Source organism: Corvus cornix, chromosome 1, assembly GCF_000738735.6.
Source record: "Corvus cornix cornix isolate S_Up_H32 chromosome 1, ASM73873v5, whole genome shotgun sequence".
NCBI classification, from domain to species: Eukaryota; Metazoa; Chordata; class Aves; order Passeriformes; family Corvidae; genus Corvus; species Corvus cornix.
Window position 1 is genome coordinate 4334961 of NC_046332.1, and position 21206 is coordinate 4356166.

General features: G+C 38.4%; 1 protein-coding gene across 4 annotated transcripts in view; it reads right to left on the minus strand.

Annotated features, from left to right (window-relative positions):
- Positions 1-267: 267 nt before the first annotated feature.
- The window catches only part of DCAF6 (DDB1 and CUL4 associated factor 6), a 77759-nt gene continuing 56820 nt past the window's right edge, over positions 268-21206 (minus strand). For 3 of the 4 annotated variants that reach the window (XM_039555250.1, XM_039555268.1, XM_039555261.1), the window contains 6 exons: positions 20745-21066; positions 10394-10532; positions 6441-6597; positions 4829-4917; positions 2212-2317; positions 268-715 (listed from right to left, as the gene is read on the minus strand). In XM_039555250.1, the coding sequence (XP_039411184.1) occupies positions 651-715; positions 2212-2317; positions 4829-4917; positions 6441-6597; positions 10394-10532; positions 20745-21066 (878 nt within the window). In that variant the 3' untranslated portion in view covers positions 268-650. The remainder of the gene's footprint in view (positions 716-2211; positions 2318-4828; positions 4918-6440; positions 6598-10393; positions 10533-20744; positions 21067-21206) is intronic. The other variant, XM_039555253.1, reaches the window with a different exon arrangement.

The window sequence follows — 21206 nt, forward strand, 5'->3', positions numbered from 1 at the left end:
TTTCACCAGCATTACAGACCCAAGCGCAGAGAATGGGAAGTGGCACCCTACAGCTGAGGGAGAGAGAATTTTTGCCTACATTTGGGTTTCCTGTGGAAAAGCAAGAACTAAGAGATGGAGGGGTCTCAAAATCCCCAGCGCTCACTGCAAGAAATAATTGTATTTGTCACTTCACAAACATTGTAAGAAATTATGCAAATACTGCAAAGGCAGCAAATGGTTGTAGTTACAAGGTGATAATGGCTGCACAAGGAAAAACCACAGAACTACTTAAAACAACCAAATCTTTTAATTAGAAAGCAACAAACATGCAAACAGCAGGTATAGAAATTTATTTGAACCAACGTTTTTACTATAATGAAAGTTACTTTAAAACATTGATCCAAGCTCTCACATTTGCTGTTTAGGGAAAATATTGCACTTGGCATCTTCTAGCACCCCTCATACATGGCAAAACATTTTAAAAACATTTTTGCTTATTTTAACTTGCACACTCTCCCCAAGTCATGCACACAGTCATTCAAAAAACCAAAAGGTTAGGTTATCCAAAAGCAATACCTCAGAATTGCACTAAAGCTCTGTAAGGAAAAATATAATTAATGTCTTATACAAATTTCATTGACCTCCAGGTGCTCACACACAACTGGTGGTTACTCTTCATCTTCGTTTTCGTTCTCCTGGCCAGATCCTTCTGATCTGTCACCTTCCAATCGGTCTGCAAAACACAGATTTAGTAAAGAGAACTTGCAAAGTTTTCTTTTTCTGGTAAATATTTATAACATGCTGTCTCCCTGGGCTATTACACAATGGGAAATGGCTGTGGGTTTTACGGTAGAAGAAAGTCTGTGTGGACTGACAGCAGAGAGTGGGTAGAAATCTTACCACAAGAAAGGAGAAAAGGAGAAATGCCCTAAAGGATTTCCAGGCATAAAAGCAAACTCTGTGTACAAAAGGAAAAACCTTGTAGCTGCTGACTGGCTGTCAGCACAGAAAAGATGAATGCAAGCCTAACGTTAAACTGAGATGGTAACTACAAGGGACAGAAGTGCTGTGCTGGGGAGCTGAAGCTACAATAGCTACAGTTAGAAATTTGAATAGTCCAGAAACTGGGGGATCACTGCCTGTCACTTCAATACATCAGGAAAAGTGCCTTTTGATGTAAATATTTAGAGAAAGGCAAACACAGAAATGTGTGAGGGAACATGACTGGCTCAAGATCAATCACTCAAGCAACATGCAGTCAGGTTAAGAAACTCTCCACCCAGCTGTAACAGATTTTTGCTGAAATTGTTGTTAACTCAAGTGTTGGGCAGTTCTTCTAGTATTTCATTCAAAAGAGATAATGACAACTGAAGGAAACACATGGAGGTGTAGCACTGAGCTGGACACACAGCACCCTCCTGGCTCCCAGCACTCACAGAGCAGCCAGAGGTGAGAGAGGAGCAGCAGCTGCCACCAGGCACAGCTTCCTTCCCACCTCACCACTGCAAGCCACTGCTCTGCTCAGCCAGAGTCCCCATATTCAGTATCTCCAGTCACTTTCACCTTCCTCCACAGGGTCTGTTAGGTTTTTGCCCCATGTGCCATGCCAGTCTCCCAAAACACCATCTCCTTGCTTCCTACACAGTGTGTGATGTCTCTCCACTGACCTCCATCCTCAGGGTCAACCCACTGCATTCAACCTCTCCAGCACCAACATCCAGTTCCCAATGATGATTCCTCCATGCAACCCTCTTTTCACCAGTTTCAGCCTCATGGGAACTGGAGGGGCATCCTGCTGCCCTAGGAACAGCTGCCAGCAGCCTCAGCAATAACCTCCTACAGTCCTGTATCTTCACACCCTCCTTAACCCCACACAACTCCAAGCCCACAATCACAGTCAGTTTATCTTACAACTCATTCCAGTCCTCCCCAATAGTTTTCCCATCACACAGCACTCAAAGATCATTCCTGAAGAGAGTATTTTTCAACATCTAAAAATACATGTTGCTCTTTGTTTTGAGACAAAAAATAACAGCTGCAAAGATGTTGCAAGTCTCACGCCAAAGAAGCAATTCCTAAGTACTTCTATTAAGAGAACCTTGAACAACCCTTGAATCTTCTCACCAACCCCAAGTACAGCCATGGGCAGCTGAAGGTCTTGATGATTTCCCAATCCACCTGCTATTTCACAGACCAGTGTTGTGGAGAAGCTCTTCAGAAGTCTCTCACCTGCTCTTATATGATTCAACGAAGCCAACATTCGGAGCATGAAGGAAGCTGGAACAGTGATGGTGTTTCTGGTCTCTTCCAGCATTAGTTCATTACGAGTTATAACCTGGAGGCAGGGAAAGGAAAAAGCCAGCATCAGAAATGAACACAAAATTATACTGCATCAATATGGGCTTGTAGATACAAAGTTTCTATGCAAAAGTCATTTTATAGAGACCAAAATTACCATAAGGGAGCAATATTTTAATAATTGGTATTGAATACTGTTGTCTGTGGTAAGAAAAGTCAGACAGTGGACTCTGCCTGCAGGTATCCTGTTGTCTGTCTAAAGAATATTCTAGTAAGATCATGGTTCCATTGTCCACATGCATGGCAGATATTAAGACGAGTGACTAAGAAAAACTTTGGAAACCTTGCATGAAGTAAAGCAGATTGATGAGAGAAAGTGCTGTTTCCAGATGGCAACTGTTGTAGAGAACAGAGTTCTAGCACCAGTGCTGGCCAAGAATGTGGGAAGGAAAAGAGATGAGGTTACCCTCAACTCCTACCTTCATGCTGCTTGAAACTTTTGGAGAAAATCCAAGGAACACAAGCCATTTTCTATCCCACTTCAGGAAAACTCTTTAGCTCCATAATTCTTTGTAAACAGATCTACAGCTTGCTTCTAAATGACTTGAAAGAGCCAGATCCTACTGTCTCAGTTTCAAGGAAAAAAAAACCTGCTAATGAATACTTTTAGCTCTCTTCCCTCATTCCTTCCTCATGGTACTTCCTTGCCATTCTTCTTCCCATAAATTCTAATCCCACACTTGTCTCAGCTTGTCTAAGCTTGTCTCAGCTTTTAGCCTGTATTCTTTTGTTACCATTAAGGACAAAAATTTTTTTAGGTGGAGACAAGTTCCGACCATTTTTCAATCTTTGCTCCCAGATCAGCTGCTGTTAAGACAGGAAAATAATGTAATTCTTGCTCTTCCTGAGACTCTTCAAGCCTGTTCCTCTTGTGAGGAACATGTTGTTGCAAATGTTTGCAGCGCCCTTCTCCCTTCCCAATCAAAGCACCTCTTTTCTGTCGTTCTCACCTGTTTGCCAGGCTGATCACTCCCTAACAGAAGCAAACTGAGAAGGCAGCAGGCTGCTGTTTATTTCTCTTTCACCCCCTATTTCTCCAGTGCATCATCAGTAACATCCCCTGACAACCTGCTGCTGAGGATTTCTCTCTATTCAGAGGTTTGTTCTCATCCTCACTGTCTTTTCCTACTCACTAAGGTCATGGCCTCTCTCAATTTTAAATGCAGTTCTATATCTATATGGAACTTGCCTCAAACACTGTTTTCTCCCCAGACCTTCCCCCTTCTATGGAAAATTCAGTTTAGGTATGCTGGACACTTACTCCAGCCAAACTTAACATGGTGAAAACTATTTTATTGCTATGAACATCTCCTGTCCTCTACACAGGTATTCCAATAAAGGGATTAAATTAAGAAAGAAAAAACATGTAAAATTACAAACCGCACTGCAGTCAATTCTTCTGAAAGTTCTACATTTTTTATTAAAGAAAACATAACTCAATATCTAAATCATTTCTAATCATTAGAAATAAAGTGAGAGAACTAAAGTACGATAATTACTTTTACCACACATTTATGGTTAGAAATACTTCTAAACCCCAAAGGCTCCAAAACATGTCACGACTAAAGCTGTCACACAATATGCAAAGAAGCGTCACTTCGCTCAGTGCTAAAAAAATGGGAAAGGTTCAAAACTCACAAGTGGATGGTTTGGGGTTTTTTCAAGGGATGTGGGGTGGTGGCTAAGGGTTGTGGGTTTCTGTTTGTTTAAAATATATTTAGCACTACTAAAGAGAAAGAATGATTAAAAACCACCCAGTCTACTATATCTGTGCTGCCCAAGAGTTTTCACCAAAAAAATCCCCCAAAGTGACCACCCCACAACCCAATCTCTCCTACAACATTGCTTACAGAACACCATATAACATTTTGATACATTATTTTATGTGATTCACTCAAATATGATTATTCAGCAGTCAGCTATATGGTCACCCCAGGCCAGTTGCTGTATCCAGTTATTACTCTGAGGGCAACATGGAAATAATAGTTACATAACTTTACGTTGGACTTTTATAAACTGATTGGGCTTCCAATGTTTGCTTTATTCCATGAAGTTCCCATTTGCAATCTTAACTCCCTTTTATGCCACTGAATATTTAATAGGATTGATTTTTGCACTCCCTGTTGTTCTGTATTATTTCCTTCAGTTTATTTCCTTCACTCTTCCTGTCATTTATTTGTTTAGAGACAAGCACTACATTCATTTATTAATTCCTGCCAGTTTTCCTTCAATATCTGAATGTTCACACTTCTTCCAACTCCTTTCATGTACATAATACCAGATCATGTTATATAATTTCTAGGAGAGCTGATGAAATGCAAAGTGCCAAGGATATGAAAGTCAGCTGTTCTGAAGGGCAGCTGTATATTTGTAGCTCATTTGTCGAACATTAAATAACTCTGCTAATTCAGTATCAGAAATTTGTACCAAAGGCTTTCACAGAATTAAAGATACAACATTACCATGAAAAAGGAGGAAAGGTTCTTACCTCATCTGCCAGTTTTCTGTTAAAAATCTTGGATTCTTCCAATGGCGACCAAATTTTTATATCATAATCAATACCCGAAGAGGCCAGAACTAGAAGTAAGTAAGAGTAATTCTAAATTAAATGTGTTATGTGTTTATTGGTATTTTCTGCCCTTAAATGGAAGAAAAATACTTCACTTGAAGCATTTATTTGCAAATGTCGAATCTCATGCTGAACAGAGCTTGTAATTACCAAGCCTCCACATGATAGATTATATGGTTTTGAATCTATCAATATATATATATGAAGAAAACAAATGCAAGCATCAACAGCCCCCTGTTTAAAATATGAAAAAAAATCACCAGAATATACAAAAGATAGAAGCAGAAAGTAAGAGCAAACCCAGCCACTACTAATACATTTCTGCTGGTAAATATATGCATTAATAACAAAGCTTTAGGATTTGTAGAGCCAGGTAAAAAGGCAGAACCAAGATAATTTCAAATGTACATTTGATAATTTCAGTGAATTTCATGTAAATTTATTTGATATTTAAGTATAAAGATGCAATGGATGCTGTTATAAGTAAGGTATGAAAAATGTGAAAAGTCGCAGAACATTCTCTAGATCATTGCACAAAAAACACTGCAGGAATTAAAATTCCACAGAAAGGTCTCAGTAACTGGGAAACTGAACAAGATCAACTGTCCTACAAGGAGGATGAGCTCTCTTAATGACACTTCCAGAGTGTGACAGGGAGACAGTCACACTCCAACAAGAAACCAGCAAAGCTACAGGGCACTTTGAAATGTGCTTCCAAAGGGAGTATATAACTCAGGACATTTACAAGAACTCAATTTCAGTAAAAAATTTAAAAGTTCAAGGCTTACCCTATGTAGGACAGTATTCCATGTTTCTCCAAACTGTTAGAAAAACCCCCAGCCTCTTCTGATATTCTAGAACAGCTTTAGTTGCTAATTTATTAAGAGCTGACTATTACTATACAGCCATATAAGCTGTGAAAAAAGAAGTAACACAAATACTTTCTCTGACTGTGTCAGAAGCTGCAGGATGGGTCAGATTTTCCAGCTACATGCAATTCCTTCTACTACTTTGGTCCATCTTTTCTCTGAAGGTTTTCCTCTAAATACAAATAGAATTTCTATGAATTTCATTAATTCTTCTAATCTCACAATGCCAGTGAGAGGGAGACACCCACTTCACTCCATTTTTTTGAACAGGGCCAAGCAGAGACCAGATTCCAATATAATTTCCCAAGTATTGCTGGCATTTCAGCAACCCCATGTGTCCCTCATTAGTGTAATGGAAAACATTTTCTGTGTTGAGGGCAGAAAAAATTTGAGATTCTTCTTATTACATCTGACAATACTTCTATAAATTCTATGTCAGGAGTAATTTGATTTCAATAAATTTTTGAGTAAGGAGGGATTTAAGGGCCAAAGGTAATTAGTAAGAGGCAAAATTAATAGTATTATCTGAGTTACATGGAGAAACATGAACAATAGATCATTAATCATTGCAATGCTCTGTTGAGACAGAGTTTAAGACTGAGCTTTAAAATGCTCTAGTGCAGATAAGCTGGACATGCAGAGTGTCAGAATGCTGCTCTTACTGGGGTCAAAGGGGTGAGGCTGCAGACAGTTCACCACGTGGTTGTCAGCCTCCAGCAGCATGAGGTGCTCAGCAGTGTGGCGGTCCCAGATGAAAATGTGGCCGCAGTCTGAACCACTCATGACAAAGTTGGATCCCCAGAAGTTGGCTTCCTTTATCTGCAAGAAAAACAAAACTTTTTAAGACCCAGCCAGTGAAAACCCCATCAAAGATTACACTCCTGCGTCTGCAATAACACTGCTGCTGAAGGAAGAGCTCTGCCCATGGAGAAACAACATTTAAGACATTTTAAAGGAAACATTTAAAGAAGAATGATTAAAAAAACTTAAAGTTTTAGATTTCAGAGCAAAGTAGCTGCTAACAGGAAAAAAAAAGAGAGGAGTTGGGGCAGACTGAGCAGTTTGAAAACAAATGTCAGCAGATCTGTCACTTTCTAAAGTGACAGGTACGATACTGCAGACAGGGGTATGCAAAGGAGTTTCTAGGAAGAGTTTGGCTAAATTAGAGTGTGTGACAGGCTAATGCCTGGGGAGGATTTTCCATTTACAGAGAAAGAGGAGACAAGACAGAAGCTTATGAAAACTTGGGGGTGGAAATTAACGAAATCAAAAACTTAGGAATTTTTTTCTCCCCCCTCGCTATAATAAATGAGATAAAAATTAAGACCTCTTAGCCCAATGCCAAAATTAAGTTACAAATCACTGAACAAATGCAGGCATCCAGGTAGAAATGACCCGTCAGCTTCACCTATTACAGCAAGAGTAGATGAAAGTGCCTCCCGGTCACAAAATGTGGTATTGTATTATTAGAACAGTAAGTATTATAAGTATTATCAGAACTATGTTATTATCTGATAATAATTTAGGCACATTATCTGTATTTTGGTATGGATTCATAATTTATTTCTTACATTAAATATACTGTTAGTATTTCTTGTATATTATTTATAAACCATTCTATGTGTGGTGAATGTATTATCTGTTCATTGTGCATTTACTAATTCAGTGGGAAAACAGAAGCAGTTTTGGAACTGACTGCAGCTGAAGCATTCTGTCCCATGAAACAGAGCAGCAGAGAAATGATCAATACTGCAGGCCAGGAGAAATGGTAGTAGGATCAGATATCCATTTCCTTGAAATACAATGTTGATACTATGCTACACGTGCTACTTTCAAGATACCCTAATGATTACAGCCTGAAAGAATGTGCCTTATTCAATTTCTGAGCCAAAAAAAGCCATCCTAAAATACTTTTTTTCCAAGAAGTAACCACTAGGTTTCCTAAATGTAGAATATTCTTTCCATGCCAAGGCCCCTCTTGCCTTCCCTTCCTATAAAGTTGTAACACAAATGATGTCAAACAATTAGTCTGAACAAACAAGAGCAGGTCACTTCCTTCACTAAAGGTAAGAACCTTCTTCAGAAATCACTTCTGATTTTACTCAGAGTAGGACCTCAAAATAACCATGATATAAATTTGCTGTCCTGTGTCCTCTACAGGTCTGATGGGGTGGCAGAGGGAGAAGGGACACTGCTTCAACAACAGTCAGAAAACTCAGTCACGAGATGTGAGCTGAGAGCTCCACAATAGTCTGGTGTTTGTGCTGCAGGAAAAAGCCTGGAAGGTTGAAGTGTAGATGTAGAATTATTTTTTTGAGAGTCAGCAGTACCTCTTACAAACTCTCTTAACTAACAAACACTGGGCAAGAGAGGTACCTGTACAAGCAGGAGTTTGCTGTGCAGCAGCTTGCAGAGTTCACACAGAGCATTTCCACTGCTGGAAGTTCAGTTTGGCATTTAAGAGGAACTCCAGCATTAGGGACAGAATTTTGAGTTTGAGACTATTTATGCAGAATCCTACTGTGAATTATTTTCCAAGTAAGGCTCTAAAGAGGGCCATGGCTATATCCTTCTCTTTCTTTCTGCACACTTCCCTCAGAAAATGCCTGAAGAGAAGGGCAGAGACGCTGCCTTGCTCTGTGCTTTGCCTCAGCTACCTTGATACAGACTCCTATTGGAAAGTCGAACCCTTAGTGCTGTTAGAAATATGTGCTTTATTTCCAGCCTAAGTATGCCCAGTTTTAAATTTCAGGCTCTGTAGATCTTTGTCTATAGAGTATGTCCCAATGACTGCTGTCAAGGCAATAAAATCATCCTGATGTATCTAAAAATAAGCTGCATTCCTGAGTTCTCTAATGAATTCCAATATATTAATCTTTCAGCAGCTTTTGTCTTATAGCTCCTCTTAATATATATTTTCATTATCCTGTTACATCTAGATTATCCCCAATAATAAAAATATTTTAATTTTATATCTTAATTTTCAATGATTACCTCTTCCTGTTTCCTTTGTATTCTCTTACTCATACTTCTCAATACTCGTAAAATCTAATTTTAGCACCACAGAAATTCACATTTAAAAATTTCAGTTTTCAAACTCATATACACACTCACTTCTGTATGTAAACACAACTTATGCCATTTATCATTTACACTCAGACATTCCACTGAAGAAGTTTCTAAAAGTCATTGTTTTAAAAGCGAAACTATGAAAAATCTAAGATTGCCAAATTAAGTCCTCAAAAGTAAGGAAGAACCAGAATTACACCATTTGCCTGCATAATCTTAATTTTATATATATATATATATATATACCCAGAAAAATTATATCCATCCATCCATAAAAATGGTTCATGTAATTGACAACACAACTTCATCCCTGGGCTGCTCAGGTGTGTAGGAAACAAAGATTTTTTTAAGCTGTCTCCTTCACAAATTTGAAAGGGAAATATTATCAGCCCTTGCTTTCCAGGAATGAGGGTAGCACTCAGGTTGAAATGAAGTTTGCAACCATAGAGACCAACAGGGAAAATAAAATTACATTTTCTTTCATTCTGTGCATTCCTTGCCATAGATGCTTGTGTGAAACAAAAGCAAAGAGACCAACCCACATCCCCAAGAAACCAAACAACAAAGTTTGTTAAATAATCTATGTAATAACAGATATGCAGACAGAGACTGAATTAAGACTTAGATGAGCTCACTTTTAGTATCTCTTAACCACAAAGTGCTTGATGCCAGGACTTTTAAACTAACAAGGGTTTGAGCAATTAAAATTGATTTCTGAAATACAGTGCAAAACTCCTTGTCATAAATCAAGGTTTTTTCTAAGCCCTGTTGTTTATGTAGACTGAAATATGTATTTAGTGAAGCATTTTTCCCAGTGTAATCAAAGCTATTCACACAAACCCTAGAAAATGGCTTTGGGGGTAAAGGGACTACTCCTCACATCAGCTGCAGAATAACACACCAGCAGCTACTTCTGCAAAATACACCTAGAACTCAGAACTTCATATCTTCAAAATATTGCAAAAAAGCAAAAGAAGAAATAGCAAGGAGAGCAACCTCTGTTTTTCATGCACCATTGCTTTACAAACACAGTGACTGCATTTTTCTTGAAATACAGCATTTTGTGTGAAAAGGACAAGGCATCTAGTAGCTAAATTATAATTTAATAACCAGCACTGGTTCCTTTTTTAAATTCAGAGATGTCAAAGCTCTTCAAAACTATGATTTAATCCTCACTTTCCCTTCTGAGCTCTTCAAAGTTAAAGATTAAATAATAATTTTGAACAGCTTGGAAGGGAAAGTGAGGATTAAATCCTAATTTGGAAGGTAGGCACATTTTATACCATTTAAGCTGAGAGAGAAAATGAAAAAGAAGAAAAATACCCCAAATTTTAAAGGATATTGAGGGGAGTACTTAAATACCTTTCACAGTGACACAAGCCACACTAATTTTAGTTTTCATTTAGAGCCAATTCTGTGCCTTCCAAGCGATCACAGAAGCCAGAGCTTACAGTGCATCCCAGTACCCTTTTTGGCAAGCACAGCAAGGGGCAGCTGTGCTGAGTCCATAAAGCCCCACAGCCCCCAAAGCACACAGAGTCTGTACCATGGTCCGCGAGTTGCGGTGACCTTTATAAACCATCTTTATCAATGGGCGCCTGATATTCAGCGTTTCCAGCTCTTCCATCTCCTTCCTCTCCTTCCTCCTCCTGAAGAGCTCCTGGATGCGGGCGACAGCGGATCGTCTGTGAATTCCAGAGAGAACAGCACTGAGAGCCCCTTCCCAAACACTGCACGGGGCTCTCAAAGATCATCATTAGGCACTCCAGTACATTCTCCATGAGTTTGAAACAGACATCAGCGTAATCCCAACTGTAAAATTACAGACTTGGGTTTTTTCCATCCCGGCTTACAACAAGAATAGCATGCAAGACAGTGGAATGTCAAGTGATGCCAGGTTTTATTCCCCCTCTGTAGAACAAACTTCAGCTGTTGGCAAAATTCACATGCTATTTTATTTTCATCCTCCATCCATATTGAGGTAGCAAAATTCTGAAGTAAAAAAAAAAATCTATGCCAGAACAGAACTTTTTAAATTTTAAAAAGCCATTAAGGATCTAATGTGTCTCTCAGTGTGATTTGGTTTTTCGTAAGTTTTGTCCAATTTATTTCTCTTCATTATTTCTCTATGACAAGACTCAAGATTTAGACAGCTTTTAAAAAGTTCCTACTAAGGCAAAAGATGATTTGAGATCAATTATTGGAGCAGCTATCCCATATGGTAGCAGTAAGGTTTACAGCTGGAGATTTCCTAAAACAACAGAGGGAAAAAGCGCTAAATTATGTAATTTGTTTTGTGAATGTTTAATTCCAGGAACTTATTTTTTATTAATCTGTGACAAGACCTTGGTGTCAAAATTTTTCCTGTTTAGCTCTTCAGTTTGCAGATCCCTGTAATTCCAGCTATAACCAGACAGCCACATCCCGGTTCTTCTGTTATTCCTTCTCATCATTAGCTCTGAGGTTCTGAACACAGTCCAAGGGGAATATCACTCTCAAGAAGAAGCAGGTACAGATTTTAGCAGAATGCAAAGAGTGAAACTATTATGGCAATTTATATGATCCTAAAAAGTAAACTGATCCAGAACCTCACTACACTGCTGCCAGAAAGTAACCTGAATTTACTTTCAAGTCATGTTGTCCAGTGTTTTAGTCACTGATCCTGGAGACTCCAGCAACAAGTCCTCTACTCCAGAAAAAAACCCTACCAGATCTATCTCATAACTAATTCTCTCAGCCAGTGATCTGCCTAGATTTTTGTCTATTTTTTGCCATAGGAGAAAGTTGCACCAGAAAGTTAAGGTGAAATAAATGGTGTGCTACAGCTAAGCAAAGAAGGAAAAGGAATGTAAGTCATTAATACAAATTTATTTACTATAAAAACAAATAAACCAACAAACCACACACTGTTTTACTAAGACAGATCACCTAATACAGCTAAGCTTTTAAAATAAATTTTAATATTTTTTAGAGAAACCAGAAGAGATTTGAAACCACCAGCCAATAGATCCACTTAACAGTGTGCTATTTATTATAATACATTTCTTAGATGTTTGCCTAGCAAACAGCACCAGAAAAAGTAGACTGCTACTACTTCCTTGGTGAGAGTTTTCTATCCTTTCAACCCCTAGACAAGTTCCTGGTTCATCCTTTTTACACTACAGTAAATAAATACAGTGTATTTTTTAGTTAGTCCTTACAATATACTGAGTTTCAACTTTAATCAACAGATTTAAGAGGGCTCTGCACAACATCTTCATACAACAGAGGGGGGGAAAAAAAGAAGCCCAAGTTCTTTATCTACTGTGCTTTAAAGATCACTGAATTATGCTCCTCACCAGTTTACTTCTACATAAAGGAAAAAGGGTGGCATGCACATGATAGGCTGCATCAAAACACTTACAGAAACTTTAAACCATCACATGTGCATATTGGGGTTTTACTTGCTTTTAAAAAAGAAGTGGGGTTTGTGTGAGAAAGTTAAAGCACCTGTCATTTACTGTGATTGCTATTTGTAATTTTGGTGTGTTTCTTCACATTCATTAATCAAAGATGTGCAGTGAAGAGGCTGAGAAGTTAAACATCATTAGGGACTGACAGAGCAGTAGACTTGTCCAGCTGTTTCAGAAGGATTACTTGCTGGATAGCAGTAACAAGTCTTGGGATTAGAAGATGGTATTAAAGTAGCTGACTGGTAAAGCAAAGTAGTTTCTTGCATAATTTTTCATCCAAACATCTCTAGAAAAATTAATCTCCTCTCCATTCCCCTAGGCTGAAATATGTAGACATTACAAAAAAACCATCAATACTACTCAGCAGTCAGGATCATGCATTCTAAGATGAAAGCAGAAGCAGAGAAGCAACTTTTTGGGTAAAACTGTCTTTAAACTAAATGGAGCTCTGTATTTAACCTCCTGATTTTGGGCCTTATTTTAAAAGGAAAATGGATTTCTATTTAGTTATCTTGTGAAGTCAATGATTACCTTCACCAGGGAGAAGGCAGCCAAGCACGCAGCTCTAACTGTGATACTGTGATCAAGCCCTTAGCAACACCCTGCAGAAAGCAGGAACATGCCAGAGGCAAGTCTGCTCCAGTAAACATAAATATGAACCCAATTTAATGACATTTCAGAACAAAGAACAGTACAGGAAAAAGGCTTCTCTGTGAGAGGTATTACTTATTGATAACTACAGATTTTCTATCCCTTTAAGTCATACACACACAAGAATTTTAAAATCTGACATTACTGTTTTCATTTGTATTTGTGATGAGCAATTCCTGTTTTTGCCGACACAAACACGGATAGCAGCCTCATCACTTGGAGTATCAGTGGGTACAGAAGTGTACTGTGCAATTTGAACTGTTCTGAGGTTCAGCTTGAGCTGAGCCTGGCTGAGAGCGGCTGCTTCCCTTCCAAACTGCTCTTCCAAGCACAAGATGTCAGACAATGGAATTTTTGCATGTTGTGTTGGCACTCCTCAGGCAGCCCCATCAATGGGTACAGTTCTAGGAAGGATTCACAGAGCACTGCTTTCCCCCTTACGATCAGCCAGGTTTGAAGTCTTCAAAGTTAATTGTTGCAATTTATTATCAAAAGTCCATTTAAATTAAGCCCAAGATGAATGGAGTAGGGATTCAGAAGTGAAGCCATATTTTTTTAGTTAAACATGGGTTCAAGCCAAGTAAACAAAAAAACCAAACCCACAAAAATCCCGTGATGCAAACTGATCCACAGCTATATATTATAAATGGAGAGAAATGGAAAATATGTATACACATAAGTCTTAAAATATCTAAGTTGTCACATAGGGCATTTTCTGTATATTTAGAAGTTCTGAAGTGCAATGAGGATTTTTTAAAAACAAAAATCTGTACAATTTGCACAATTAAATAACCGGTTTGTTTGTTAAAGGATAATAATGTAGTGGCTGCCATAAAACTCATCTAAAAACCGAGATAAGCCTGCTTCTTCCAAACACCATTATCCCAGGCTAATAATGGTCAGTCTCCTGAGCTCAGCTGCAGCAGCTGGATGCAGAGCTCATGTCTCCCTGCTTCCTTGCTCCATCCCTCTTGTCTCAGCTCTGCCTTGAGTATTGAGCTCAGTATTGATTCCTTCACTACTAAGGATTTTTGTCACTTCTTAAGTTTCCAAATGTACTCACACACAGACAAACATGGTCTCATTTTAATAGCAGACAGCTTTGGGCTGGAAGGGACCTTAAAGATCATCTCATTCCAAACCCCTGCCAGGGGCAGAGATATCTTCCACTGGACCAGGGCTGAGTACCACAAACCCTGATTCCTTCTCTTAAGCTCTTTCAAGTCAAGTCAAGATCTTATGTTTTATTCCCTCTTGTTGCCATCTTCTCCTTTGAATTATTTTCCCTATCCAAAACAATTGCAGAGAACCTAAGGCTTATAACCATTGACTTAGATCTTATTTCTCCAGTGCCTTATGGTCATTTGGACAATGCTCTCAGGCACATGGAGTGATTCCTGGGGGTGTCCAATGGAGTTGGACTCAGTTGTGGGTCCCTTCCAACTCAGGGCATTCCATGATTCTGGTATTATTTGTGTGTGTATCTAGACCATTGCAGCAAACCCTTGATCCAGGTCTGTCATTTCTTCATTGATCTGGTAAAGGAATCCACCTGCCAGCTACAACTGTCCTGCCCAAGAATTCCAAAGGCTTGTCTTAACCACCACATTAAAATAGATTCCTTGTCTAAATACCAACATTTGATTATATTTCTGATATTAATTACTTCCTTTAGAAGCCTCTGAAGCTATGGAAGAGATTTACTGCTGCTGTCAAATTTCAAGCATTAAGATAGCTCAACACCAAAGGCAAAACCATCCTGTTAACAGCACACTGACACTACCCTAAAGCCCAAGTTATTTCACTGCTGATCATACAAAAAGAAATGTTTACTGTAATGCACTCCTAGGTCATTTCCCAGCTTTCAAACACAATCAATGTTTCAACTATTCTCAGCTACAAAACATTTTTAAATTTTCACCTGATATGCTGCTGAATTATGATGAAAAGCAGAGAAAAAGAGGCTTATAAAAATTCTATGCTGAATGCATCATTTATTTTATATTAAATTTATAGCAACATGAAACTAATATTCCCCTGGGCTGTGCTGAAGAGCTAAAGAATTCCTTGGTAAGCATGCTGAATATAGAAAGAATGCCTATTGTAAAATTTAAAGTACAAAAGGCACAGATTCCTGAACCTTTAAGAAAGCTGATGAGTTAAATCCAGGTAGTCCAACTGCAGCTAAGACGAAAATGTAAGACAAAGAAATACAGATCTGCACTATTTTCCTGAGGCATTTAAAATACAGGACTCAGGTTACCTCTTGAATGGAACATCATCCTGCACCTTTGCCTTTCTAGCCACACAAAGCCAAGATGTTCATTTTCATCATTAGAGTAACTTTGGGCCATTTTCCCTCTAGATGGCCTTTGGCTGAAAACCACAGCAGAGTTTCTCCCTCTTAGGGCATGTGGCCAAACACAATTACCCAAACTGCCTTATGTGTTCTTACAACTGCTTCCCTCAAGTATTTCAATGAAGAATATGAGATCAAGTGACTTTTTTCATTTAACTTCATTAAAAGCAATATTGTATAACATTTAGCATCTATCTTGCTAAATGTGTATTACCCAATATAGCTCTAATAATTATGCTCAGTTCCATAACCTTGTTCAGGCAAAAAATATAAATGGTCTTTGATCCATGTAGTCTTATATTTTTGTCCAGAACTGGATGTTCTCTACTACCAGACAAAGCAAGTCAGCAGTAGCCCATGCAAATATAACTCATTCCTCAGCAGCTCAATTATTAAAAAGAAAAGGTATTTCTTTTCACAAACTACACACTTTTCAAATTCCATTAATTTCTATGGCACACAATAAAAATGTTAATAGGTTGTAAAATGTATACACTGCCATGTCTTTTCAATTTCCATGCAACACATGCAGCTAAATATAACTCAAGCAATATGCTCTGTAATTCATAACAGTTGAAATACAGCAATTCTTAAAATGCCAGTTAGATGTGAAAAACAAGAACCTGATAAATCCAATATATGGCAATAAAAAGGAGGAGGGGAGGAATAAAACAATTAATTACCTCATTATTCTATCACCTATCGCTGTTCCTCTGATATTATATCTAGTAAAGGGAATAACAACTGAAGTCATTCACAAATGCTGGGTACCATGTTTTTCAAAGGTTAGCATCTCTTACAAAATGTGCTCTATGAATTCCAACTGAGAAGGCTCCTTCCCAGTGTATGAGTCAGTATATGAGACTACTTGGATTTCAGCAAAAATAGTATTCAGATTATATAACAGTACACAAAGTTAAATTATAAAATGCAGTACTTCTTCACAGATCACAGCAGCTGTATCATCATTTCCATTTTACATTCATATTTCTTTAGATTGTAACCTACTAGTTGTAGCTTTTTCCAGGCTTAGCCTCCACCCCCAGATCAACTTCAAAGTCCAAACAAAATTAACTCAGTCATTTAAGTAGGAAATCAGCCCTCAGAGAGCTGTTTTGACTAATCTGTGAAAATTAAGATCAATCCGTTAAAAACTGCACTCTGTGTATGAAGAACATTTTGCATAGATTTTTTTCTTCCCCTCCCACACATTACAATGTACAACCCTCTGTTTCAACTAAACTTGCTGGACCCAGAAAGTTTTAAAGAAGAAATGCCCTTGCATATATGTCCAGACTGAAAGACCTGCACATCTCATCTTATTTGTCAGAGAAGGCACCTTTTCCTGGGGATTCCCTAAAATGCACAGGAGGTTATTTTCTCTGCTGAGTATCTAGCTAAACTGCTCTGCTGTACAAAAGAGGTTTCATTTTTTTTTATTTTGAAATATTCTGTGCACTTCCTTATCCATTTTGTTAAAAAGAACATGTACTGACTGGCCAAACGACATGAAAAAATGAAATAACTGCTTAGCTTCTTCTAGTCACTTGTGAAGACCATTCCTATAGTGATGCTCAGTGGCTACAGAAATGCTGCTGAAAAAAGTCAGATGCCACATTGTCAATTATTTCTTTTAAAGCAATGTCCTTCAGTGTCAAAACTATTCCTAGCTGACTCCTAGTCAACATACAGCTGACTCAGCCAATCAACCAAAGGATTATGGTATTTCTCCACATTTTGCTGGTACTATTTAAAGTCCTTTTCAAAATACTAAAGTGGGTGCAGACTTTGCCCAGTCTTTCCTGATGGCTCACTTTCAGGTTCCTTAGTGAGAAACCACCTATCCGCATTATGTTTTTGAGATTTATAAGCACCCACAGTATGAGATTATATCCCTTGTATCTATGCTTAGATTTGAGAAAAAGATCAAACCCTCAGCTTGAAAACATTACAACTTGGATTTGTACCCAAATAATATTCAAATAATGGAAGCCTTGTACAATTAGATCTGCAAAATGAGCAATATTTATTCCATCTTACTAAAAATAAGATGAGATGTAGCATGAAGCTCTCAATTTATTTAGCTGTTTAACAGAGCTATCAAAAGGGTATTTCTGCCACTTCTTTTCCTTAAGAGGAAGCAAAAGATCATGATTTCAGAGTACAGAATCAGAAATCTACCCTTCTTTTTCAGTGGAGAAAGTTGTACTTCACAGTGGGAAGATGACTCAGAGACAGTTTCCTTGATCTTAATTTCTCCACCTGTGGAGTTTCTGCTCAATTTAAACAAGAGCTATTTGGTTTATAAGAAAACACAGCCTAGAGAAAAAGAAATTAATTGTAGACAAAGCTGGTAATGCTACATATTGGGAAAGCCTTATTAGTCAGTTTTTAGCATTCTGTTTCAGAAGGCTACAACAGCCTTTTAAAAATTTTTTGTCCTACAGAAAAAGGAAACTTCTTTTTCTTCATTACATAAAATATGTTCACAAAAGGTAGGTTACTGCAGGCTAGTCTTTCTTCCTCAGAAAGAAAAAGAACAACAAAACCAAACTCATGAAAAAAAAGACCAAAGCAGCTCCCCGAAGTATTCTAGAGAGAAAGAAAAATCTACATTATTACTCAGATATTAATGCCATTAATTATCTTATAAGATGATCCATTGAAAAGTAAAGTATTAGATAAACTTGTAAAAATGAGATTTAGTAAAGGAACTGTTAGGTAACACAATTTACTGAGCGAGGAAAGAGAAAAGAAGCCTACAGGAAGCATCCTGGTGGAGTGAAGCCCCAGACTTGCAGGCAATTTTGTGCCATGTATTGCTAATAGTCCTTGAGCAAGGGTGTAGGAATGCAATCATGCAGCACACATTGAGGGTGGAGAACTTATTAACAGAGAGGGGACTGTAGGGCCTTGAAAAAAAGAGGTGGGTAGATAATCAGCAGAACAAAATTGAGTTACACACCTCTGAGCTTCCTTCTGGTGAAAGGGAACACTCATTCATTAGGATTGACAAAGTAGGAAAGAGTGCAGGGTGCTGGGCTTGTGTCTGACCATGAGGCCCCATGGGAACAGCCACAAGCAAGAGAGGAGGAGGACACAGCTCCAGCTCACTGTGCTCAGAGAATCCTCTCTAGACCAAGAGTAACAATCACAGAATTACTCCAGCAAAACCCAAACAGTGCAGGGGGCTGGGCTACCACATTCAGGCAGGAAGTGAAACATGAAGAGCAGACAGAAACCAGCATGATGGCAGGAAACCCACAATTTTTTACTGCTAAGAGTGAGAAAAACTTGGCACTCAGTCTAACAAGACAAAACCTGAAAATGGACAGGATGAACATCATTCAATGATAAGCACTGAGTGTGAAAAATTATTTCAATCAAAACAGAATGTTAGCACAGAACAAAATTACCGATTTTAGTTCATGTATACCCATGGTAGCAGCAATGCTTTGAGTTAGCTTCCTACTCGTTAAGGGACATGAGGGATTTTGTATAAATTTGATTGGCTTGTGAAAGAGATTTTAGGCTGTAACAACTGCCACAGTAGTAGTAGAGAGGACTTCCAGTTCCTTTCACTTTAATATGAGATTGAGAGCTTATAGGTATAGCCTTTAAGACCATCAGTGTCTGCTTCCTTTCTGGAAATCCAAATTCCTTTGAGCACACACAGGATGTCTTCCTTAGTATCTCAGAGTGCATTTACAAACTCCTGAAACCTGAACAACAGAAGGGAATGTAATGCTCCAAAGTTAAACTAGAAAACTTCACTGCTTGCACACACAAAAAAGCAGAACAAAATGATCTGGTCAAGCAGTAAACCTGAGCAATGAAAACTTGCAGGCAATCCTAAACCAACACTGACTACAAAGCAACTTCTTTTCAGATTTTATTTGGGGGAAGAATAAGGGAGCAGGGGACTGCATAAAGGATTTTAATTATATCATTCATTTAGTTGAATGATCTTTCCTAGGTGATAAACTGTTACAGGAAGAAATCTCACTGCACACAGAGGAAAGAAAGCGTGTCAGATGAATTGTAACTTCATCTAGGATGTCTCCACTAGTGGGAAATGGTAACAGCTGTGTGATACCTGGAAGTGTCATTCTTATCACATTACTACAGAAACTATTACATCATAGAGACAACATGGTGCATGAAGAGAAGCTATGAATCCTGCTTGAAAATGCAGATGGGATTAAAATTGCAGGGCTTTTCACAGCTTGCTCTTCAATCACTGGATCATAATGAACATTGGCTCTGCAAGGGAAAATATTTCTGCCATTCCATATCTGCCTACAAATACTTAGTACTGCATGGAAAGTTAATGGATTAAGACAGAATCTGTGTATATTGGCTTCTTCATAAAAGCTGTCGTTTACTGAGCAGAATTACTTGTGCTTTGTAATAAACAACCACTGACTGTTCTTTCTGTCACTACTGACAATGTGGTGGCTTATGACTTCTATTTTAACTGCAAATTATTCCAAGCCTTCTCTAGAAACAACTATTAAATTCTTCCTGATTTCCTAATGAATACATATTGTAAAATCCTGTAAAGAATTTGCATTGCTAGCATAAGGAATTAACAGCACTGCCTTTAAACAGGAGTAAAGCAAAGGCGTCTGACACGAGGTTAAATTACACCTAAAACTACTAAAAAACGTATTGTCTGAAGTCTAACAACAGAAATGTTGCTTGAATAATTTTACAGTTTTGAAATTAGTGAAAAAAGGTATTATACCAACAATAGCAAATTGAGGGCTCAGTTTACTGAATGATCAAACAACGATGTACAAATGTTTGTATTTTAAAAAGCAAAAAGCTTACTAAATGAATCTTTTATTAATGCTAACTGCTAGCAGTCTACCTTTTCTTTTTACTGACATACATACTGATACTCAACAACCAACAAAAGGAAAAGGATTACAGTTTCTCTTTCAGAGAAAAACAGGAATGAAAAATTGAACACATCAGTCTTAATGTTTGTACTACAAACACACCACTGCTGCACAACAGCGGTTAAAAGCTCTTGCTTCGCCCAAATAAGAACACCTGAAGTACAGCTGAATGAAAATGTAGGTCCCTGTACCCAAATGTATGAACTTTCTATACTTATCACTAGAGGGAGGATAATAAAAAATAAACTGCAAATATTTAGCACCAAGGTATTCAGCAGGCAAGAAATCAGCATAAACTGGTATTAGACCTGTAAGAGCCTTCCTGGCTGGCAGGGAAAATGCAGCTGTACATGTCTTACATATAGGCAAATTAGACTCAGCCATCAAGCTCTTGGCCAGTTGTCAAAGAACAACTTATTTTAATTAAGGATATGAGGCCTGAGTTTCTAGATCTTTCATTCAAACAAACAAAACAAGAAAGAAACAACAGCAAGAAGCATTTTGCCAAGCAGAGACAAGTACTCCCCTCACCTGTGTCCGGGGCCTCCTCGATACCTGGCCCCCGGGATCAGGACAGGGTCATCATCGCTGTCATCGGTTTCCTGCAGAGCCGAGCTCCTGGTGGAGGCCTCGTCCGGAGCTGCGAGCCCTGAGGACTCCGGCTGCGACTGAGGGTCCTCGCTGGCCGCGAGCGGGTTGGCAGTGGGGTCGGTGCTCTGACTGCAAACGTCTTGGTTTGCACCCTTTTCACAGGACACTTCTTCCTCTGCATTCCCAGAGGGAGTATCAGCATTGGGGCCATTTTGTTCTGGTTGAATTCCAGAGTGCTCGGGACCAGGTTTATCTGATACTGCTAAAAAGAAAATATTGGGGAAAACAAATCACACCATTAATGATTATAGTCTGTTTTAGAAGACATTAGAAATGGTCACAGAAATTAAATTGCGCAAACTGAGTTCATATTTCATCCTCTACTTCTTTCTATAACTCTTT